This window comes from Sceloporus occidentalis, unplaced genomic scaffold, assembly GCF_023333645.1.
Source record: "Sceloporus occidentalis isolate IW3139 unplaced genomic scaffold, rSceOcc1.0.p SCAF_6, whole genome shotgun sequence".
Taxonomy (NCBI): domain Eukaryota; kingdom Metazoa; phylum Chordata; class Lepidosauria; order Squamata; family Phrynosomatidae; genus Sceloporus; species Sceloporus occidentalis.
The window spans coordinates 71,935,001-71,960,692 of NW_028316986.1; the positions used below are offsets into that span (position 1 = coordinate 71,935,001).

General features: G+C 39.5%; 1 protein-coding gene across 5 annotated transcripts in view; it reads left to right on the forward strand.

The window, feature by feature from the left end:
• RPS6KA2 (ribosomal protein S6 kinase A2) overlaps positions 1-25,692 on the forward strand; it is a 264,581-nt gene that overhangs the window by 156,975 nt on the left and 81,914 nt on the right. For all 5 annotated transcript variants that reach the window (XM_089530038.1, XM_089530037.1, XM_089530035.1 and 2 more), the window contains 2 exons: positions 6,981-7,097; positions 16,571-16,652. In XM_089530038.1, the coding sequence (XP_089386164.1) occupies positions 6,981-7,097; positions 16,571-16,652 (199 nt within the window). The remainder of the gene's footprint in view (positions 1-6,980; positions 7,098-16,570; positions 16,653-25,692) is intronic.

A 25,692-nucleotide genomic window follows, 5' to 3' on the forward strand; every position in this document is an offset into this window, starting at 1 on the left:
CAAAGATATTGCAATGTGTTGAGGAACAGTGTCATTCCTTTTGTGGTATAACTGTAACTTTTTGTTACTTTCATTTATAATTATGGTTTTATATATTTTTTTGCCTCATAAAATAGCATAGGAAGAATATTGTATGGTTGAAGTACTGTGTCCCTGAGGTTGTCTTTTACTTTGTTGTGGATGGTGAGGTGACAGTGAGGTGGACAGGAGATAGAGTGTGCCTTGTACCATGGGCCAGTGCCTTGTGGCATCCTATTTTTCTCCCACAGAGAAAGTAAAAGTACCTCTCAAGCTAATTAATTGAAATTGGAAAGTAAAGTGTCAATATTTTAAATATATAATTATGGTACAAGGGTACCCATTAGTTTTAGGCTTCAGTTGGGATTATATTGTAGTTGTAATCAATTACTTATTAAAAGTAACTTTTAAGTCTCTGTGGAAACTTCTTTCAGATATTAGGAGCACTCTGCCATTAGGCAGAGTGAGGCTACCATGGCAGGCAACTTCTCTGGGGCGTTTCATAAAACAGCAGCAATTTTAAACCATTCTAATGTATTAAATTGTATTTTACTTGCTTTTCTACCTCAGGTGTTACACTAACATGATTGGTTCAGGGTATTGTTTATTGTGAGTTTGTGAATGGAGGGGGGAACCATTTGCTGTTCTGCCTTGGGCAGCAAAATCTTTTGGCAAGCCCCTAAGAAAATAGAACACTCTTGTTGACATCACTACAGTTAACCCATCAATTTGAATCCAGATAAATATGGTTAGGAGAGCATCTATATCCTTCTTTTGTTATTAATTCAGGGTTTTTTCATGGTTGACTCCTAGAGCTGTTATTTCCTAGGTGATTCAGTGACCCATTAATACTGGAATAGCTTCTCTGAAGTCTGAAAAAAATTGAAGAACACTTGGCATATAGATTGACCTCTCCCCCCCCCCTTCCCCTCTGTATGAGGAATTCACTCCCTCAAGAAGTCCAAAATATCTCCTGCACTTTCATGCTGCTGAAAGAAAAGACACTGTTCATTCAGACAGCTGCAATGCAGTTGTAGTGCTGTGAACAGAAAGAAGCAGATTGTGGTATAGTTATACAATAGGAAAAGAGGAATTGTCTTTGAAGAAATAGTCCCAAGGGTTGGAATGGGTGGGTCAAGGGTATAGCTGGGAGGGGAGGATGAGGACACTGTCCCCAATAGGAGTTCTCCTTTCCCATAAAATTTTCCTTCAGTGCTCAAATATCTAGCATTGCAGGGAGGAAGACATTCAAAACTGTTCACATTGAGAACTCCTATATGTGCTGAGTTTGCATTCCCTTGTTAATTTTGCCTGGCCATTTTCTTTGGGTTGTTGTTGTTGTTTTTAACTGCCTTCGAGTTGATCCTGACTTAATGGCAACTCTATGGAGGAAACATTTCTAAGACTCCCTGTTCCCTGCTGCTCTGCTCAGTTTCTTTAAATTCATACCTCTTTAATAAAGTCCATCCATCTAGCATGGGACCTTCCTCTCTTTCTATTTCCCTCCATCTTTCCTAGCATTATTGTTTTTTCCAGTGTTCTCATGATGTGGCAAAAAGTACAACAGCTTCAGTTGAATCATCTTGCACGTGCTGGCTATTCATTTGATTCTTTGGTGATTTCTTCCCTTGTATATTTCTTGTACATGCCCCTTTTAAATCTTAGCTCAGTTGAAAGTTCTTTAGACATCCATCCTGGGTATTTTTAGACACCTTCAGTGTTTCGTCCCCATTGGAACTGTTTGAAATTGTGCCATCAATATTACTTTTAAGAAACTCCCATCCATCATGAACTCTCTTCTCTTAGTATTCCTGGCAACAGGATCTTTAAATTTACTAAAATAAGCTTTCTGAAAGTCTAGAATGCATGTTTGACTACACTTGGCTTTTCATTCCTGCTCTATAACAAACTCTGAAGATCTCACTTGCCTTTCCTACCTCTTTCTACTTCAACATGTTTTCAGACATACAGACTACTTACATTAACCAGTATGCTTAACCTATGATTGGTGTTTCTTTTTTTTTCTCCTTATCCCTCATTTTCATGTGTAATTTTTTATTATATTCACATAAAAATAATTTGAAATGTTTTTAAAACTACAGAAGCCATGATATATAAAGGTTATTGATATTTTACTGGGTTCTATTAAAAGGCAATCCTGCCTAGAATAGACCACTGAAATTGATGAGTCAAGATTAGGGATGTTTCATTCTCACATGAAAAAATGAGTAATTTTAAATACACTGTTCCCACTCAATGAGATCACAAGAATTTTTTTCCAGTTTTCAATGATTTATTTTATAATTCAGGAATTTCTTTTGCAAAACAAACAAACAAATAAACTAAAAAGTTTGGGCTTTGTGCCCTCAAATAGCTTGCACACAATTATGTTTTTGTTCAAAAAAGATTACCCGTATTTTCCGGCATATAAGACGACTGGGTGTATAAGACGACCCCCAACTTTTCCAATTAAAATATAGAGTTTGGGATATACTTGCCATATAAGACTATCCCTCTTCCAATGCACACCAAATAAAAATTTTAAAAACCCATCAAATTTGATTTCAATATGGTAATTTTAATTCAAATGCTTATGACATGCAGGTACTTAGCAGGAAAATTTGTTGTATACAAAGCCTGCTTGGATTGGTCAGCTCTCCCTGCCTGCGCAGCCCTCCCTATCTCCAAGATTTTCTTCTACCGTACTTGTACAGCGCCGCCCTTGCTGCTTTCATATGATAGCCGCATACAGTGGGGATGTGGCCACAGCCGTTTTTGAGCTCCTCCCACCATATGCGGCGACCCCAGATTCTCCAGTCCAGCTCAGAAGTTTCAGCACCCGTCCTATAAGACAACACCTGGCCTATAAGACGACCCCTGACTTTTGAGAAGATTTTCCTGGGTTAAAAAGTAGTCTTACATGCCAGAAAATACAGTATCTGTTCAAAATGCACAATTTTTGCACATAAAATGCAAAAGCACTTATGGCATTCCACCATGAGGTGGCTTGATCATGAAAACATCCTTTCTTGTCAAGGGCTGCATCCATACTGCAGAAATAATCCAGTTTGACACCACTTTAATTGCCATGGCTCAATATGATGGAATTCTGGGATTAATACTTTGTTGTGGCACCAGAGTTCTCTAACAGAGAAGGCCAAATAAATGTCTCACCAAATGTACAATTCCCAGAATTCCATAGCATTGAGCCACTGCAATTAAAATGTCAAACTGGATTATTTCTGCAGTGTGGATGCAGCCAAAGACAAGAATATTACAATTTCATCAAAATGGCCATGATTTCCAATTTTGATTAACTCTACTCAACCAATTGAGTAATATTTAGAAAACCGATGTCTTAGCAGTGGGCTTTATGCAGCTTTACTCTTATGTAAGTTCTTTTGCATTCAATAGCACTTCCTCGCAGCTAGCTAGATGCTTAAAACAATATAAAGAGGCTAACATGACATTGCTGGGCTAGTATCATTAACCTTTTCAAGGTTTAGTGCCAGTGTCACAAAATGTATCTTTCTACTCCTGTCCCATCACACAACTATTTAGCTGTGTTTAAATGCCAGTGGTTTAAATATTGTATTATTTTAGTACATCTGTAAAAGCTCATGCTAAAACAGATAAGTTGGTCTTAAAAGTCCTTCTTCCCCTCTTTTTTATACATAAGAACAAACTAACATGGCTATCCCTTTGAAAAACTGTTACTTTAATAAATAATGATAGTCAAATAATAAGCACAGCTCCCCAAGAACTAATTAGTTGGAGAATGTATCAAAAGCTTCTATTTTTAATGATGACCACATGACAGAACTATTAAGTTGGAGCAGGGGGAATCTTTCACAGCATAACCCCACAAAATTCCATATACCACTGTTTTCTCCCAGTTTCATAGTTTTCCTATTTGTTTATTTACTTTGACCAGTAATTAAAAAGAAGATTGAGTGATTGAGTGTTTCTGTACAAGATATTTTGTTGCAGTTTGTAACAGATTATTATAAATCCAGATACTGCTCTGACAGAACTTCTGGGTTAAGGCAATTAGCTAAATGGTTTTGCACACACAGAAAAGATGCATAAATCAAATGAGTTACATAAACATGCTGAAAGTATCTGTAATCTACTAGAATATTTAGATTTCAGCTCTGAAAACACTTGCTGGGCCTGACCTCTAAACTTTCTGTGTGCTAGTTATTCTTGGAAGCCGTCTTCTCAGATTTTGACCTTGTGTCTCTCAAGCTGGTGCTTTTAGCTTTTGCATAAACCTGAGAGCAGCTGAAGGTGTTTGTCTTGTGGTATCTGAGGGCTGTTGATCACTCCAAGCCACTGATATTCAGGTCACAACAGTCTTATTGCCTAGTAGATTGCTGATAGAGACAGGTTTACAGATTCTCCTTGCTGTCTTGTTCTCTTTCTGATGTACACACCCCTTCTTTTTTGCAGCTGTTTCTTGAGAAACCATCTTGAATACTTTTTGGCTTGTTTAGATGCTGCTTTGCAAACTAGCATATCAACATAGTGTAATGGTTGGAGTGTTGGACTATAGCTCTGGAGACCAGGATTTTAATTGCCACTCGGCCATGGAAACCGATTGGATGGCCTTAAGCAAGTCATACTCTCTCAGCCTGACAAGGAGGCAAAGACAGCCCCCCATCCACCCAATAAATCTTGCCAGGAAACCTTGTGATAAGGTCTTCTTAGGGGCTCCATAAGTCAGAAATGACTTGAAGATGCACAACAACAACAGCACAATAAATACCCTCCAACATTGCACAGATGAAAACTACAACATGTGTAGCTGAGCAAACTCTGAGCAAAACTCTGGTTCACTTCTGGGCATATATTGCCACAATCAGTGGGTTAGAGAGGAGGTTGAAAACCTGCCTTCAAACACAACTTTGCTCCAACAGATGGAAGAGAGGGGCTTTAGCTTCCCTTCCATCCAGCGATATTAAGAGAAATCAGAGGAGTGGAGAGGAGGTTTAAATCTGCAGCTAACTCACCTTTGATGCTGCAAATCATGGGGTGGGAGAGGATCTTTAGCTTCTTTTCAGTCCTAGCTATATGGAGCAGAGTCAGTGGGGTGGGAAAAGCTTTAAAACCTGCCTGCTGACACAGCTTTGCTCCCAGGGATCCTTAGCTCTTCACCAGTCATTGGCTTACTTTTGGTTTGATTTAGAAAGGGCAAGATGCCACCTCTTCTTCTCCAGAGTAAAGGCTCCCTCTACCATGCTAACTGAGCACAAAGTACTTTGCACTTTGAACTCAGAACTGAATCATTTGGCGAACTGGGAGAGGCAGTGAAAAGAGAGGACATTTAAAAAACAGCTGAGAAATCAGTAAGGCATAAGCATGGCTACCACGCATTTTTGGAGGGTATGAATTGGATCTGCTTCCATGGTCAATCTTTATATTAAGAAATAAAGAGCTGTGGAGAAGCTGACCATCCAAACCACATAAGCTTTCCTCATCACACCTACATAATGCTGAAATTTTCTGCTACTTATATAGTGGTACATGGAATGTCGAAAATGCCAGTGTTCACCAAGTGTGAAACTAAGCCTGCACTTTCCTGGCCCTGGTGCTAATTTGGATTGGTGCAGGGATGGATGGGTGTTCATGCACCTGTCCATGTGCCTAGCCTGGACCTGGGACCAGTGCACTGTTCCTTACCTTGCCAGCCATCAATCCAACTGAGAAACCCCCCAGTTGCCCTGTCTGACACAGCAACAGGGTGCATAGCTGCACCCACGTGCTGTTGGCCAGTAGGGTAAGGAGCAGAGTGGTGGTGGTGGAGTGCTGTCTGAACAGCCTGGCTATGCCTTGGAGTTTCTTAGAAACTCCATGCAAAACCAGGGGTATTTTATTCCTGGGATAAATACTCTTTACCAGCCTGGCCAGAAAGGCATGAAGTCAATTTCATCTGGGAACTCTCCCACATAGCAAGTGTCTTTGCTCTACACAAAACACTCTTTAAAAATATCCCTTCTACTTCGAATGTGGCAGCTACTGCCTCATAGCATTGCAGTGGTTTGAATGATCCTAGCAATATGAAATTTGTCTCTTTAGCTGATGCAACAGCAGAAGTGGAACATCTGAGATTCTTTTAGAAAGAGGAAATACTGAGGAGGAAGTTTCATCCTCTGTATTTTACACAATTCTACAAGAATGGGAGTGCTGCTGCTGTAAAATCTGGGAATTCCGCCAGAAAGCAGGAAGTGGTTTTTCTGATGACCTGTGTAATTTGTAAATCTCTTTGGATTAAGAGCCAGCTATCTAGCCAACTTCTCATTCTTCTTTCTGGGCAGCATGTCGAAATACTATAAATAAGGTTTTCTCTGTATCTCTCTATAATCAATAGTTTCTTTCCTTAAAACTGAAAGTACTGTATTAGATATGAACATTATGATAGGTGCAGAAAAGAATGTGTGCAACAGTGTTCTAATAGAATAAAAGTGTGTGTGTGTGTGTGTGTGTGTGTGTGTGTGTGTGCCTACTCAGATGTAAGTCAGACTGAAGTCAATGAGGCTTACTTTCACATAAATGTATAGTACAGCAGCCCAAGGACACCTTTGGTCCTGTTCTTCACCACCACTCCACCCTTTCAAGAGATAATGAGATCTATAATGGACTCATGTATTGAGCCCAGCAGCTTCAGGAACCAACTGCTGTGTTTTGATTTTCAGGTTTTATCTTTTTTAAAAAAAAAAAAAATCTAGGAATATGACTTTACATTTCAGAAGTCCAAACAAGTCATATTCAGGTTTAGTATGTTTGATACATGAAAGAAAAAGAGTTGTACAAGATGAGAGAGGAAATGTAATAGATTTTACAAGTATGATTCTTGGTCTCCAAGTGAAAATTGAATCAAGGTGATGACAGTAAGTAAAAGTGATATAATTTGCTATCCAGGCTGAGAACTGTACATTGCTTTGTTCTTCACTTATTCACAGGAAGAAGGCATTGTGAAGGAGATTGATATCAGCCACCATGTAAAGGAAGGTTTTGAAAAAGCAGACCCATCACAGTTTGAGCTGCTGAAGGTTTTGGGGCAAGGCTCCTATGGGAAGGTAATATTTCTCATATTTATATATTACTATGTCCTGTCAGTATGCCAAAATAATACCAGTTAAGTTAGTTATCACTAACTTATCACTAGATAATTATCTCTAGAAATTAAAAAAAAAATAACCTGTCATATTTTTAATTTCTTCCAAAATTGAAACTTTTCTTACCAATTAGCATGACAAAAATATGTGCTAACTAGCTGCATCTGCTGTTCCACTATTATTATTATTATTGTTATTATTATTATTATTATTATCTCTTAGGCTGCATCCACACTACAAAAATAATCCAGTTTGTCAGCATGGCCATGGCTCTATCCTATGGAATCTTGGGGTTTTGTAGTTTGTTGTGGCGCCAGAACTCTCTGACAGAGGTTAAATATCCCACAAAACTACAGTTCCCAGAATTCCATGCCCTGTCTGAGCCATGGCAGTTAAAGTGGTATCAAATTTGATTATTTCTACAATACAGATGCAGCCTTAAATAGAACTTATTTGACTTTTGCAGAATTGGATATTATCTGTTCTGTAATTTATAAAAACTCTTTCTTAATTTCTGGCACAATGTAATCGAAGTTACACATTTCCAGCAGTTTGAATAAATTTCTTTCTGAGAGCCAGTTTTCCTCTTAGTCTGATAGTTATTAAGAGCTTATTACACTTTCCCTAATTGTATATGTTACTTAATACCCCTGTTCAATAATTCATAAAAAATAACTTCTCAGATTCCTTATAGTATCTCAAAGAACCATTTTTAATATGACCATGCAAACAACTATATAATGAAATATACTTGTTCCTTATAATGTTAAATCTGAGCAGAAATTCTCACCTCTCCATCCTCAAATAGCTCTTGTAATGCTGTCAGTCCTACTTCCCTGGAGTATATTGTTATGTGATTGCCTTTGATCTAATTCTATATTGTCATCTTACTGCTTGGGGGGGGGGAATCCTGGACTGAGGTTATTTTTAAATCTTTGCCATTTGAAAAAAAGGCCATTTGTGTGGAATACCTCCGAATGAATAATTTCATAACTGTAGCTACATAACTTGTAGTCATGTAGCTACACGTACAACTGATATAACTTACTCTGTTGGTGTGATCTCCCTTATACTTCCTACAATAAGCTGAGGTAGCTTTATTTTCCCCCCAGAAAATTGTAGGAATTTCAAATAAACTTTTACAACATTTCTGAAACAAATTAACTATCTTATCAGTCTGAATTATCACTATATGATCCCTCTTTGTTTGATTTATTATGTTATTTCACTGCTCCTTTTTTGTATATACAGTTGCCCCTCCTCACTCACGAATCTGGGATCCGCGACCTTGAAAATCTGCAGAGGGGCAACCTCTGCTATGGGGCTTGAATATGCGAAAGCCTTTTTGCAGGGTGTGTGTATCCGGAACAAATCCCCTGCAAAAACGGAGGGCCAACTGTATATATTTTATTAATTTACTAAATTATATATTCATAGTTCTCATATCATGAGTCTCATAACATGTATACAAATATTCCATCTTATTCAGTAAGTTCAATGTCCAAAATATATAAATAAACTTCCTCAGTTTACCTGACATTAGGACCTTTATGCTTCAAATGAGATAATGTACCTTTGTCAAATTTTTGTCTATATCTTAAAAAGATTCCTTCAACTCATAATCAAAATTCTAGTTTCTGTTTTCTATATACGTATTTCATATTGTTTTAATAATTTAACCCTTAATTGCTTTGCTACTGCCATCTTTTTTTTCTTTTTCTTTTTTCTTTTTTTGCAAATCTCTAATACGGGAAACCATCCCTTTTCTACTTTTTCTGTGTTCCTATGATTCAACCAAGAGGTTAATTTATCTTTCTCTTGCATGTCAAAAAGTTTCATCAGCCAGTCATCTATCCCTGGAAGATTAACTCTTTCCCATACTTGACTATTTCTCCTTTCTGCTAGGCTGCCAGTAATTTACAAAATATTACCCTTTTCAGAAAGATGGTATTTCAGAAATGCTAACCATTTCTTAATTTTGTCAAAATTTAAAGACAGGGAAGTAGCAAGGGCTAGTTTTTATCTCTGTGGTGAGCTGTGCTACTGTGTTTTTGTGTATACATAAATTCAACCTAGATTATAAAAAATGAAATAGTTAAAGACTTCCCATACCTTGGATCAAACGTTGATCACAATGGAGACTGCAGTCAAGAAATAAGAAGGCTAGGAATGGGAAGGGCAGCCATGGAAAAAAAAATAGACAAGATCCTAAAGTGTAAAAATGTACAACTAAGCTCTAATGTTACAATCATACAAACCATTATATCTCCCAACACCACATATGGGTGTGAGAACTGGACAGTTAAGAAAGTGAATAAGAAGAAAATCAACTCATTTGAAATGGGGTGCTGGAGAAGAGTGCTGAGGATGCCATGGACCACCAAAAAAGACAAACAAATGAGTCCTTCAACACATCAAGCCTGAACTCTCCCTGGAAGCCAAGATGAGGAAACCGAGGCCGTCACACTTTGGTCACATCGTTGAGAGGGCATGACTCACTAGAAAAAAATAATGCTAGGGAAGGTAGAGGGTAGAAGAAGGAGAGGAAGACCACATACCAGATGGATAGACTGAATCAGGGAGGCCATGAGCCTGAATCTACAGGACCTAAGCAAACCAGTGAATGATAGGAGGTCTTGGAGATGTCTCATCTACAGGGTCACTATGAGTTGGGGCCATCTAGAGGGCTGTTAACAACAACTGTCAAATGATCTTACATATGACAGCCATTTGCCAGGCAAATACATCTGAGATAGATAGACAGACAGACAGACAGACAGACAGACAGACAGACAGATGAGTCATATGGTGTAGTGGTTTGAGCACATTGGACCAGAAATCAGGGAAAACCAGGGCTTGAATCTCCACTCAGCTATGGAAGCCTTGGGCAAGTCACACAGTCTCAGCATCAGAGAAAGGCAGTAGCAAATCCCTCTGAACAAGTCTTGCCAAGAAAACCTTGAGGTAGGGTTGCCATGAATCAGAAACAACTTAAAGGCATTACAAAGATAGACAGATAGAGAGATAGGCCGGTTACAGACAGCCAAAATAAAGCTGCTTCGAGTCACAGTGGAGGTATGGTGTTTCAATGATGCATGAGTCCTAAGAGTCCAGAAGTCGCACCAAAGCCATGCTCCAGCCCTAAGGACTGGAGCATGGCTTTGGTGCGACTTCTGGACTCTTAGGACGTATGCATCATTGAAACACCATACCTCCACTGTGACTCGAAGCAGCTTTATTTTGGCTGTCTGTAACAGGCCAATGATAGATGGATGGATGGATGGATGGATGGATGGATGGATGGATGGATGGATAGATGGATAGATAAAGAGATATATTCAGGGTGCTTGCAGCCAAGAGATCTATTGTCTTTCAGAGGATGAAAATATAAGAAACCGTTGCAGATGGTGGTTCTCTTTATGAATAATAAAGCAATAGACGTGTTTTGCAATAGAGTACATGTTCATTTGTCGTATTTTCCTGTGGGTTTGATAACTGTTTTCATGTCCTCTTAAACAGCATGCAGTGTTCCCTATTCTGAGTCATCTGCTTTGAGGGAAATACAACCAAATGTGGTATTACCCAATATTACAGAGAGCAGCTGACAAATGACTAGTAGTGTAAATTTATAATCTTGCTTTCTTTCCCATAGTCAGTTCTTGCCCCAAACAATTAGAGTTTGATAGGCCACAAAAATAGCAGATTTCACTCTTGAAAAAAATAGGACTACGGACTAGTTGTGCTAAGGATTCCTTGGCAGTTTTATAGGCTGAATACAAATAGCCATTTCAGTGCATTTTTTTTTTAAAAAAGAGGTACATTTGAAACTGTTGTTGCCATCACCACCTTCAGCATATTAGTGAGTCTTTGAATGAGAGATTTCCAAGAGCCCCAGTAACCAACTGTTTTGGGCAGATCTTACAGACTCAGGGCTGTGGCTTTTTGATGGAGTCAATTTACCAGTAATATGGTCTTCTTTTCCTACTGCCTTTCACTTTGCCAAGCATTACCTTCCCCCCCACACAGTTTGTCACATTGCCTTATTATATGTCCAAAGAATGACAACCTTAGTTTTAGTCTAAAGACACTGCTTAAAAACTGTTCAAACACAATCCAGCTAAAATCAAACACTCTTGAATTGATCTTCAGTGCTACACCTGCTTAAATGAGAGTAAACTGTTGAATGCACACCTGAAGGAGGCTCCTTCAGGTAAGTGAGAGTGATGCTAGTCACCCTTTCCCACTAGACTGGAAGTGACCCTTACTTCCAATAGTGAGAATAATACTAGTGACCCTTTCACACTGCACAGTTACTGTGATTCCACCTTAGGTGACATGGTTCCACCTATGGAATCCTGGAATTTGGAGTTTAGAGAGTGATATTTAGAAATCTCAGCCAGAAACCTCCAGTGCCTCCTAAAACTATAGCACATTTCATAAGATGCTACCATGGCATTTAAGGTGAAATTATAGCACTATAATTGGGTAGTAAGAAAAGACCCCTTGTGAGATCTATTAACAAAGAATGCAAGCTTCTGCGAACAGGGACAGAACTGAGCAGCTTTCTGTATCAGGACTAACACTGAGTGGTCACTGTATTGATAATACTTTTAGCAGAGTGCTATGGAATTTCTCTTTTGACAATTAGGATGTGGCTTTGACTATTGCATTAAGGATTGACTTCAAGGGCCAAATTGTCACTTGGCAAATGTTTTGGTTAATAAAATAAAAATGCCAGCGTAACTTCTAACTTGGGTAATTGCAGTAAAATAGTAAGGTTACAGTCAAAGTATAATACAGTAGTACATTTACAGAGACTTGCACTGTACTGTGTGAATGAGAAAAGTGTTGTAGTCAATTTTTCTGTTCATTGTAGATGCTTAAAATACAGTCTTGTAATAACAATGTGCATTTCATTTATCCAGATAGTTATATAGTCTAATGAAATTAGCATTATTTTGAACAGAATGCTAAAAATTGTAAGGCACACTCAGTTGATAGCCACAATAAGCATGTAGCAAGCACTTCCAATGCTGTTTTAAACCCTATTCCAGTTTTCTGACTGAGATAATAATAATAATTATTTATAAACCGCTTTTCCAAAATTTGATCAAAGCGGTGTACAACACAAAACAAAATACTCTAAAGAAATTTGTGTGCATGATTACCGTATATACTCGACTATAAGAGGACAGGATCAAAATTCAAAATGACCTGAATAGACTAGAAAGCTGGGCCAAAGCTAACAAAATGAAATTCAACACAGAGAAAGGTAAGGTACTGCACTTAGGGTGGGAAATAAAATGCACAGATATAGGATGGGGGACACCTGGCTGAATGAAACTACTTGTGAAAGGGATCTAGGAGTCCAAGTAGAACACAAATAGAACATGAGTCAACAGTGTGATGCAGCAGCTAACAAGGCCAATGCGATTTTAGGCTGCATCAATAGAAGTATAGTGTCTAGATCAAGGGAAGTAATAGTGCCACTATATTCTGCTTTGATCAGGCCACACCTGGAATATTGTGTCCAGTTCTGGGCACCACAATTCAAAAAGGACATTGAGAAACTGGAGCGTATCCAAAGAAGGACAACTAAAATGGTGAAGGGTCTGGAAACCATGTCCTATGAGGAACGACTTAGGGATCTGGGGATGTTTAGCCTGGAGAAAAGAAAGTTAAGAAGCGATATGATAGCCCTGTTTAAATATTTGAAGGTTTGTCATACTGAGGAGGGAGCAAGCTTGTTTTCTGCTGCTCCAGAGAACAGGACCCGGAGCAATGGATGCAAGCTGCAGGAAAAGAGATTCCACCTCAACATTAGGAGGAGCTTCCTGACAGTAAGGGCTGTTCGACAGTGGAACACACTCCCCCGGAGTGTAGTGGAATCTCCTTCTTTGGAGGTCTTTAAGCAGAGTCTGGATGGCCATCTGTCGGGATGCTTTGATTGAGATTTCCTGCATGGCAGGGGGTTGGACTGGATGGCCCTTGTGGTCTCTTCCAACTCTACGATTCTATGATTCTATGATTGTATAAGTTCACTTCATGTATAAGTTGAGGGCAGGTTTTTGGGCCAAAATTTCAAATTCTGAAATGACCTGTGGATAAGTCAAGGATAAAATTTAGGGGCATGAAGCAAAGGATTTAAAGGATGAAGCAAAGGAAAACAATGCAAAAGTGCTTACAAAATTCCAGCAGGCATAACTGTGTGTGTTAACACTAAAGGCTGGATGGATGAGAGAATAGATGGGACAGTGCTTCCAGGACAGATACGATCTTGCCTTTCACCAGGGGATGGCTCCTCTTTAAATGGGATTTAAAATACATTACTTACATTGACCCGTGGATCAACTTAGTCAACTTAGCTTTTGGGGGTTAATTTTTTGACTAAAATTGCTAGACTTATACATGAGTATATACAATATGTAGTTCACTGTATTACTTCCACAGATGTCTCATCAGTTTCAGAATAGGGAAGGTTTCAAGTGGCAGACAGTTTTTAACTCAGTGGGCACATTCACATGACCCAGTATGTTTATGTACAGTTTAGGGTACATTTATGCAACATGGTAAGAAATCCACAACAACCTTGGAATGTTGTATATGAGAAAGATCATAGAATCATAGAATCATAGAGCTGGAAGAGACTGCAAGGGCCATCCAGTCCAACCCCATTCTGCCATGCAGGAAATCTAAATCAAAGCATCCCCAACAGATGTCCATCCAGCCTCTGTTTAAAAACCTCTAAGGAAGGAGACTCCACTACACTCTGCTGTTTTCCTCTCCCTTCCTGGACCATGCCCTTTGACTGGGAGACGAGATGATATGATAACCCTTGCAGCCATCTCTTTCAACTTCCTACCCAAAGCCTCATAATCCTTTATGATATTCTGAAGGCTGTGCCTTGCGGTATCATTGGTTCCCTCATGAACCAAAAGAAAGGAGTGACTGTCAGTAGACTTGAAAAGTATTGTCAGCCTCTCTGTCACATCATGGATCTTTGCCCCAGGGAGACAGCATATCTCCTGAGACATCTTGTCAGGCCCAAAAACCACTGGTTCAGTGCCTCTCCGCAAGGAGTCCCCCATGACCACCACATGCCTCCTCCGAGGCCTAGCAGTGGCTGTTCCCTTTGCTGGTACTCCCAGGGTCCCCTACTCTGTCCCTGAAGTCTGTTCCTGCTGCTGTTTTGCATCATCCCTGATAATAGAGAGTCAAATAGATTCTGTAGCTGCAAGCTCACAGAACGTTCCCTGGTTTTCCTATTTCTGTGTGTGACATTCCTCGAACTATCTACAGTGGACCCTTGTTATACGCTGGGGTTTGGTTCCAAGATCCCCCGTGTATAACAAAATCTGTGTATGCTCAAGTCCCATTAAATATAATGACATAGCAAAATGGTGTCCCTGATAAAAAAAAATGGAACATCAAGGTAAATTTATACTTTTTTGGAACATTTTCAAACCATGTATGCTTGAATCCGTGTATAAAAAATCCGTGTATAAGAAGGGCCGACTGTACTTCTTTTGTATGTGAAGTGACCTCCTCCTCCTCAGCAACTTCCTCTGTGTGTTTTCCATTCAGGACCATCTGGTCCGTTCTGGTCAGGAAAACCTCTTGCTCCCTATGATGCTGAAGTTTAGCTACCTGGGCCTCCAGCTGCTGTACTTTCTCTTCTAAGAGGGCTACCACTTGGTGCAGGTGAAGTTCCCCACATCTGTGGGCAAGAAGACAAACATCCCACAAGTGTTTCAGGTGACTGCAGCAGGTCCTTCAGTGTCCATACTGAAAAGTCTTAAGGAGGCACTGAACGAGACTGTGGGCTTCCCCTGCTAAACATCAGTGTAAATAACCCCTGTGGGCCTGGCCTTTGTCACCAAACTCTGTTAAAGGGCTCAATCAACTGTGATTATAGTTATGTACAGAGCTCCTGGCTACTAGCTAGTTCCAAATGCAAGTCTTTGACTCACTTCCTCTGAGCAAGTCCCCACAAGCCCCTTAAGGGAGTAGGGAACAGAAAAGTGTAAAATTGAAGGAGATGTCCTCCAGCACTGTGCCTAGGTGACCTTCTCCTCTGTACTCCAAACCCTCCTTGACTATAAAAAATAAAAATGAATGAGAAAAGAAAAGAAAAATTTGTGCGACATTAGGCGTGCACCTCTACCAGCAGTTCTGTAGAATGAGGCTTCTAGCTCCTCCTCCTCCCAGTGACCAAAAGAAATGGCTCCCACTTTAAAATTTTAAGCTCTTACCCAAGCAAAGTGGACACAGAAAACCAGGCTCCCATTTATGATGTTGGTGTGGACTACCTAATTGCTCCTGCTTGAAATGGGAGTAGCTAAATGTACCACAGAGCTTTGCTACATAGTTTCTTTAGCTTGTCATGTGAACACAAGCAAACTTGCCACTGTGGTTTGTTTCTCTCCCAACAAATCAGATGCATAATCCACAAATAAACAAAACAAAAAACTCCCACCCTTCTTTGGTTTATATTAAGAGCGAAACAAATCTTGATAAAAAGTGATAAATTGTTTGCTCAACTGCTTACATGTCAAACAGGAGGAATCAGGCAACATGTGTTTGCATGCTGTTTGTGTATGGCCTGTGGGTCCATGTTTTACTATGTTATGTGAGTGAAGAGAAAACATCCATTCTTTGCAGAAGAAGGAATGTTAAGATTAGATTTTGTTGGTCTGGTTTGTCATCTGAACTCCTCTAAATTTTTAAAACACCATAACCTGGATTATTTAATTTAATTGTAAAGGCTGATGAATGGCAGAATCTGCTATTAGCAGTGCCATCACTAGCGGTTGCAGGGGGTTATGGCCTGCACTGGGTGACATCCCAAAAGAGGGGTGACACCTGGTTGGACCCTTTTTCTACTACACCCCTCCTAGCTTCATAGTGGCAATGGAGGCGGTGGTTTCCTCATGAAGAGGCCTCTGCCATGACAGTGGAGGAGAGGCCTGTGTGTGTCTCTCCCGGCTTTGCTGCGATGGCAGAGGCTCCCTGATAGCCCCTTCCAGTGAGTGGCATTAAGGGTAGGGATGCCACTGGCTATTAGGATAAGAACTTGAACTTTATGAGTTTGGGTTCTTTTAAAGTACTGAGATTCTTGTTTCTGAATGTAAGTGTGTGCGTGTGTACATGCTTCTGGGTGGATACACATGCAAGACATGTTTTTATCCAGTTCTAAATTCAGAGAGGGTGAAGAAATACATGAATAATTCATTCTTTAGAAGGAAAGCTGTGGGTTTTGAATGAAGACTCTTTCCCCCTGGGCTTACTAAAGTAAAACTGGAAAAGGAAAAAGATATATATTTACTTGAAGTTTAATCAGGACTCTATGTTAATTTCCATTATAGAAATACAACACATATGATTAATTCAAGTATACTTTACTTGACTGATCTTTGATTTTTTTTTCCCTGCAGGTATTTCTAGTGAGGAAAATCAAAGGATCTGATTCTGGGCAGCTCTATGCAATGAAGGTACTCAAGAAGGCAACTCTGAAAGGTGAGAAGACAAAATTAGCTTGAAGCACATGCACAATATGTTCTATTATTGTTAATAAGCAAAATATGTGATTATATTTGATACTGTTGTTCATGGTCTTATGACATAAAGCAAGAAATGATTCTACATATTATAGTCTAGGTTGGATCTCATATTCCTCTGGATCAAAAAAGATAGGTATTCATTAATTAATTGGTTCAATTACAGACAATTAAAAGAACGATCCAAAGCCGATAATGCAAACCAAGGAATTGAGGAAGAAGAAAATGAACTAGATAAAATTCTACTTAATGGCAAAGAAAAATTGATTAGAAAAATTTATAAAGTTTTACTCAATTTAGACCAGGAAACGGAAACAATTAAAAATACAATGGTGCAATGGATGCAAAATATAGGACACCCAATAGAACTCGAAAAATGGGAAAACATTTGGACTAAAATTTGGAAATACACAAATTTTTTACAAAATGTATTTAAGATGGTATATTACCCCAGAAAGATTGGCAAAAATCTACAAAAAGAGCTCAGATCTTTGCTGGAAATGTAATAAAGAACCAGGAACATTTTACCACTGTTGGCGGTCATGTGGTAAAGCCAAACAGTACTGGAAAAGCATAAATAAAATAATGGAAAATATCTTGGGGGGAAAATTCAGCTAAACCCTGATTTTTTTTTGGTTTGTTAAATATGTGGGATACACAAATAGAAAAAAAAAAACCATGAAAAAATATGCTTTTACATGACCACCACAGCGCATATAACTTTCGCACAAAATTGGAAATCCAATAGCTTGGTTAACAAAATTGTACAACGCCTTAGAAATGGATATACTCTCACAAAAATTGGCCTTAGAATCAATAGAAAAAACACAGAAAGAATGGGAACCAGTGTTAAAATATATGGAGTCCAGGAAGAACAATTGAAAAAGGAATAAAGAGAATAGGGCATCAAACAAGAGAATAAGAAAATTATGTAACTATAGTACCGGGTTGTTAAAAGGATGATGAATGGAGGGAAAAGGAAAGGGAGAATTTAAAGAGGCAATCTTAATTAAGGATAGAAGCTTTTAGGTCTGATAAATTTTTGGTGTTAATACATAACATAAAAAACAAAAGATTATAATTTAGATTATAAACTATGATAATACACTCTTACCTCGGGTTACGAAATTAATCCGTTCCGCCGCCATTTTCGTAACCCGGAAGTCTTCGTAAGCCGAGAAAGCCATAGGCGCTAATGGAGAGAAGCCGCGATTTGGTGCGAAATAGCGCCGAAAAGCACCAAAAGGTTATTCGTAACCCGGAATAACCTTCGTAACCCGGAAATATTTTTTATTTTTTTATTTTTTCGTAACCCGAAAATTTCGTATCCCGGCGCATTCGTATCCCGAGGTAAGAGTGTAGTAGCAAAGATATGAATAGAAATATAGGATATTAGAATAAGTAGAAAGAAAGGGGGGGAAAGCGGATATTAAGGAAATCCATTGATCGAAGAAGGAAGAAACTGTCGAGATTTGAGGAGGAAGTCGAGTAAATGAGAAGTGTTGAATGAAGGTTCAAGAATGTTATTTAGAAGGTAAGAGTGGGGATTAAGTGGTATCAGAAGAATGTAAGAGGTTGAGAAGTTAGAGTGAGTCGGGAGAAGAGGGAATTGGTAAGTTGGACGACGTAGGAAAAAGGTTTGTGAGAAAAAGAGGAGAAGATGAAGAAAGAAAAGGGTCACGATCAAGAGGATTGAAGAAGAAGAAACAACTACAACCCAACCACTAGAATTCAAAACGGACAGAGACTCAGACAATTGACATATGACCTGTTTTACATGTAACATGTAAACAAACAAGTAAATGTAAGAATTGATGTTTTTATGATTTTTTAACCAATATTTTTTTTAAAAGATAGGTATTCATAAAAATAGGCTAGCCTTACAGCCTCTGTTAGATATGGGTAAGGGAGATGAAAATTTGAACACTTAGCAGGCATTTTGAAATCTTCCTTTTCATCTCCCTTTATAGACTTCATTTATAATCTGAATGCCACCCCTTTTGCAGTTATTGCTGCCTGACAGGTGAACAAACAGCATTGATTGCTGGCATGCTATTTAGAATTTCCTCTTTCTCATTCAGCAGTGGTGGATTTGTTCTTCCCTTATTATGTACAGAGTAGTGGCTATACCCTGTAGTCTTATTCACATATTGCTCACATGAATCCATGTGGAAAGGTATTGCAGGTCCATTTGTTTATCTCTCATCTCAAAATCACACATTTTTTCTGCCCACACCATTGCTGTTGCCATGTTACAGAACTTATGCATCAGAGCATTTCCTGTATACATAGACGTCAAAATGGCATGGTAGATTATTGCACACCCAAATAAAGTGTCTGTTCCCTGATGGGATAAGGTCGCATTACAGGTTGCTATCAGGTGTTGTCACACACCAAAACACAGCTGATGGCGCAGAGTGAATACAACCCGTCTCCCAGCTGCTTGTAGCCGACCGATGTTCAACTACAGAAGCTTCTCATTCTTGAAAATCAGCAGGCTAAGCACAGCTTGGAGATGGCCTGCCTGCAGGTTGCAATCTCCTGACAGCATCAGTGATATTTTGGTGTGATAACACCTAATAGCAACCCATAATGCGACCTTATCCTGTTGGGGAAAGGATGCTTTATTTGGCCGTGCAATAATCTTCTACATTGATACTATTGCATTTTGGGCATATTATGAGATGACATGACTCATAACAAAAGACAACAATGTTTGATAAAGTGGAAGTCAGAAGGAAAAGAGAAGGACCACATAACATGTAGATAGTTTCAGTCAAGGAAGCCAAACTTTGAGTTTGCAAGACCTTAGCTGCTCTGAAAACAACAGGGGTTCCTGAAGATCTCTGTTTCATAAGGTCACCATAAGTCAAAGCCAATGTGATGGAAATTAAAAACAATATGTGAGCTTTGTGGCCACAAAGATGAAGGAAGCTGTAAGAAATGTAGGCATTGACTAGAGGAAGTATGGTGTTAACATTAACAAGAAGGCTTAGCAGGTTTTTTTGTTTTTGTTTTGTAGTAACATTAAAATTTGTTTTGCTGTATCGAGCTGTTTGTAAGGATTTAACCAACCAGAATGACGAAGCTCGGTAGAGATATACTGGAAGCTTGACTTTTTGTTCTATAGTACATAGCATGCTATGAGGAAACTGTTAAATTACAGCTGGCACTTTTGTACCAGAAAGTATGTAAGTATTTTTTGTGCCAAAATGGCTAGAAAAGGAAAACAAGAAAGGGTTTATACAAGCAGAGGAACACCCCCATACAAATAAGTTGGGGAGAGGAGGGTTGTCCAAAAACTTCACTTCCAAAATCAGATGGGATCTGGTGTGTTTAGGCCAGTGGGAATTAATTGTGAGTAGACATGTGAGGGACTGCACTGAAATGGAGAAAATATATCAGACTGCCTTGTACCAGCTTTACATTACAGGTTTAGGACTTTTAAGTACCAAACTGCAGGTCTGCTATAGAAAGAAGGACAAAGGAAAAATACTTCTTCTTTTCTTTGCCAAAATGATGGGGATTCTCATGATTCCATTATTCTCTTCACTGCCTGAAGATATAGTTGCATTGTGTATGAATAATGGTCAGGTGGCACAGCCAAGAAAACCCACATACTGACTTTGACCAGGGGTGGGAATTCAGTTTTGGAGAAAAATAGAGTGGTACTCTGTGTGTTGTAGATACTATAACTCAGCCTGAGTAACAAAGATAATATTGTTTGCCCTTCCAGCAAATCAAGTGAGGTTCTGTTTCCCATTTTATTCTGGTTAATCACTGAAGCAGGGACGTAGCTAGGATTTTAGGAAGGGGGGGTCCAGACTAAGTGCCACCATTATAATGGGACTTGGGTGCGGCGGTGCAGCAGCACACACCATTCATTTTTCTAATGGAGGGGGGGGTCCGGACCCCAAGAACCCCCCCCCCTTGGCTACGTCCCTGACTGAAGTTCAGAGAGAGGTCACTGAGTCAGTTCATGTGCTTTGTTTTTTTCTCACCACAGAGCATGTGAACCAAGAAATTAATTTCCTGATTGCTTAATATGCATTAATAATTTTCTCCTCATTATTATGAGGTTTATTTATAGAAGTAGTGAGATTAGTTCAGCATACCAGTGCATGGTGGAGTATTTGTGTTGTGTGCATAAATGTAAATAAACAACAGAAAACATATTGGGGATTTCATTTTTCTATTCAATCTGGATGTCTTCTGTCCTGACAGGTTTTCTCAAAATCTTTTCTGATTTCCTTTTAAAATACCATATTTTCCGGCATATAAGACGACTGGGTGTATAAGACGACCCCCAAATTTTCTTGTTAAAATATAGAGTTTGGGATATACTCACTGTATAAGACCACCCCTCATCCAAATCCAAGGAGGGAGCAGGCAGTGGTGCTTGTGCCGGTTGTGCTCCCTTGCGACCTCTGCGGAGGCCTCGGCATCCTCAGAAGCCTGGAAGGAGGGAGCAGCCCGGCTGCAATTGCAGCGATCGCGGGGGCCACACGCTCCTTCCAGGCCCCTGCGGAGGCCTCAGCCTCCTCAGAGGCCAGGAAGGAGGGAGCAGCCCGGCTGCGATTGCGGGGACCCCACACTCCTTCCAGGTCCCTGCGGAGGCCTCGGCATCCTCAGAGGCCTGGAAGGAGGGAGCAGCCCGGCCGTGATTGCGGGCACCACGCCCTCCTTCCAGGCCCCTGCAGAGGCCTCGGCCTCCTCAGAGGCCTGGAAGGAGGGAGCAGCCCGGCGGCGATTGCTCTGGCCGCGGAGCTCCCTCCTGGCCTCTGCGGAGGCCTGGGAAGGTGGAAGCAGGCCGGGGCTTAACCCAGCATACAAGACGACCCCCAACTTTGAAGAACATTTTCATGGGTTAAAAAGTCATCTTGTACGCCGGAAAATACGATACTTCCTTTCTCTAGACCAGTCTCTGCTTCTCTGTGATGGGGATTGTTGCTTTGTATGAACTTCTCCCACCCCTCAGATATTCATTCATTATTGATTCCTTCTGTCCTAAAAAAATTCCAAAGTAATCTGGATGGGGATTACTTTATCTGTTTCGTGTCTTCCTTATGCTCCATCTTCAAATAATTTTAAAATGCCATTTTCCAATTTTTCTTAAATCAAGTTGTATCTGTACCATATGTAGTGTCATCTCTTTATTCTTCTACAATTAATTGATTCAAATCAGTTGATTGTGCTTTTGTTTTTGATTTCATAACTGTAGACATTTTAGCTGTTTAGACAGTTCTCAAAAGGTAGAAAATACAGCCAGCCTTTCATATTTACAGATTCTTTATCCACAGATTCAAGCACCCACAACTTGAAAATATTCCTAATCCCCCCCTTGCAAAAGCAAACTTTGAGTTTACATTTTATAAAAGGGACACCATTTTACTATCCATTGTATTTAATGGGACTTGAACAGCCACAGATTTTGGTATCTACGGGGATTCTAGAATCAAACCCCAGCGGATACGAGGGCCCACTGTAATTCCTTCTTTGTTGTAGTTAATCCAGTTTACCATTATTGTTGTAAAAGAAAGGAAAATCCCTGCTGTCTTCCACTTTTAAACTCATTTACATTTAGGATTGATTTCACTATTTCAGTCATAGGATGCTAGAAACAAAGTATCCCCATCAGCTAGCAAATTTATTTAATTCTTCAGGTTGTTAATTAGGGATGTTAAGAAAATTGAATGCATTGTTAAAGTCCTTTTCTTAGCTTGGAGGCAGCAGGTATGATGAACTCTTCTTGGTCTCCTCCATTCCAGCAGTATGGTAGCAATAACACTTGTCATCCTGAAGTGAAATCAGGCACAAATGAAACTCTTCCAAGCCTTCCTTACTAGGGAGGCAATTCCCACCAGTTGGTTTGGTCCCAACTGGTGATCACCACTTCATGTGCAGGTCCTCTCTGCAGGGTGGCTATAGGGAGCTGCTGTATAGTGCCATTTCCAACCTCAAAGTCACTACGGCTGCATCCACACTGCAGAGGTAATCCAGTTTGACACCAGTTTAACTGCCATAGCTCAATGCTATGGAATTCTGGGATTTGGAGTTTATTATGACACCAGAACTCTCTTACAGAAAAGGCTAAATGTCTCACAAAACTACACTTCTCAAAATTCCATAGCAGTGAGCCATAGCAGTTAAACTGGTGTCAAACTGGATTACTTCTTCAGTGTGGATGCAGCCAGAATGCATTATCAATAAAGCAAATTGATGCCTAAATCGAGCAAAGCAAAAATTTCTGGGATCTCAATCAAAATCTGGTACACTGGTACTCCTCCTGAGGTACACTCTGTCACCTCTGGGCCTGGTGGGTCAGCATTTGAGTCACTTATACACAGAGTTTAGAGAGTTACTTTTTTGGACTAGAACTCTCAGAATCCCCCAACCAGAATGGTGAGAGGATACTACAATTTGCAGTCCAAACTTTTCCAATCTCTGCTGATGTGCTCCAGGTGGAAGGTATGACACAAAGAACTGACAACTTGTTTATAGCACTGTGAGCTTCCTTTATGTTATCACATCTTCAGCTTTAGGGCCAATTCAGAAACTATGTTGCTGCTCTATAGTTAAATCAAAACTTTACAGAAGTGTGCATAATACTTAGGCATGGATTTCTCTTTGGAAAATTGGGAATGGAGGCATTCTGTCATAAGCTTGTCTGAGTTTATAAACTTTTCACTGACAAGTTTGCTTCAAAGGGTTTTCTTTAAAATCATGTTCTAATGTGGCTCCTGTTTGTGGATTCTATGTTTCTATGATTGCCTGTGCTTTGTTTTAAAATGCTGTTTTACAGATGGATCTCCAATATTGTAGGTTAGTAATCTTTTGAATGAACAACTAATTCAATAAGCCAAAATAGGTTTAATTAGTAACATGGGAGATCTGGTTGTTGTTGGTTTTTTTAAAGATTCTTAGTGACTTACAAGATTTATCACTACCAGCTTGAGTGCACAGCTGTCAAGGAGGAGTAATTGTTACAGTATCTGTCAGTAGAGTTTTTAAAGAGCCTGAGGCTTTCAGTGCTGAAAACTCCTATCCTACTGGCAGTTGTCATTTAAGAGAAAGCAGCAAAGCATAGAGCATTAAAATCAGGATCTTTCTGGTAATGTCACTATCTGCTATATAGAAAGGTAAGAAATGTAATGATAGCTAGTAGTTAATAAAGTGAGTAAACCCCCCAAAAGAGGGAAGGGAACAACTATCTTTTCCCCCCATCCAGAGTATCGCTGAAGAGGATGAATCTGCAAAGTACTGTAATTCATTGTTCTTTGAGTTCACGGTTGTTAAATTTTTCAAATATCCTGTTATTCTGAGTTTCCGTTGTCTCTGTGGGTGGCACCAGTGATATCATCAGCCTGAGCAGCTACACAAGAATCATTTAGGCTTCATGCACAAAATCGTATCCTCATTCAGTGTAATTGATCTGAAATCACTCACATAGCTTATTTTCCTCTTTCCTCCCCATCTCTATCTATCTGGATTGTATGAAAAATTGGTTATATTACCTAAACAGGATGATTGCCCAGTGGTTAGACTAAGACATGGAACATCCAATTTCAAATCTCTTCTCAACAGTGAAGCTAAAGTGGATGATGCCATGCTAACCAGGCACTCTCAGCTATGCCTGGCTGGCATGGGGTTAAAATGAAAGGGACATTCTGTATACATGCTGCATTGAGCTTCTGGACGAATGTGGGATAGACACATAACAAATAAAGAACAAAAGAGTCAGGGGCAGTGACGTTGTCAGAGCCTTCTCTGAAATGACAGAACTGGAGGTGTGTGCTTTTGTGGGAAAGCCAAAAACACATGACTCATTGAAGGACAAACGATATGATCAAGCCATTCATGATGCCCAAGCAAATTGGAATCCGGACTCAAGTCTCTAGCCAAGATCAAAGGCTGAAAGAATGAAAGAAATCTAGTCTTTTTCTGTTAAATACTTGCAAAGGTTTCAAGTTCAATGGCTAAATGAGCATACATTAAGAAAGATATTCAGCCTGTGTTAAGTACAGTTTGGTAATATACATGTGGTAATTTGATTTTTTTTAAAAGACTCCTCCAAAGCTGTACTATGTTGTCTTATTAACCTACCAGTATACCTATATTTTTAGCAATCTCTAACAGTATTATCCAGAAAATTTTCATAATTACCAAAAATGCAAGCCAGCCATCTGTATGATATGGATATTGTAAAGCCATTGAGAAATGTAGATGCTTCACATTTCTCAATGACCTTACATTATGATTTTGGACATTTTCCTTTAAGCAGTGATCCATTCATCGTGGTCCTGAATGGTGCTGATTATCCCAGAGCTGCTAAACATTCATTTCCCTTCCAGTGAAGAATGGCAGGCAAGCATGTAATCAAGGCAATGGGATGATCTCTGTTGCCAACCTATTGCTGTTCTGTTCTGATTGCTTTCTTGCCGAACACCCCATTACTGGCACTGGGATTGTTTAGTAGGGAGGAGGAATTTTAAATCGGAAGCCATCAGAATTCCTGTCAGGCAGCACCATGTCATTTCTGGCACAAAAGGGCAGTAGTTATGACAGCTAAATTAAAGGTTTAAGTAAGTGTTCTGAATTATCCACTCCCACCAGCACTAAGCGGATCAGTAAATCAGTGCAGAGTTAGGCATTTATTACCATGTCAGAAGCTGAGTGGAAATACCCAAGTTCTTCATGCTAGTATAAAATCAAGAACTCTTGGCAAGGGCACTGTGGCCTATACTGTAATCACAGATACATGGTGGCAGTTGTTATTCCTTGTCTTGTGCTCCCTCTGCTGTGTGAAGTAAGGCTGTGCTTTTCATTCTTTAGGAATACTTCTGAGTCATCTGATGGAGACCAGATTGCCACGTTGGGCTATTTTACTGTATAGAAACAAATACATTGGTTTAGCCAATCACTCAATCAAGTGTGTGTGTGTGTGTGTGTGTGTGTGTGTGTGTGTATTCAGTATCCAACAATTTAAAAAGAATAAAAAT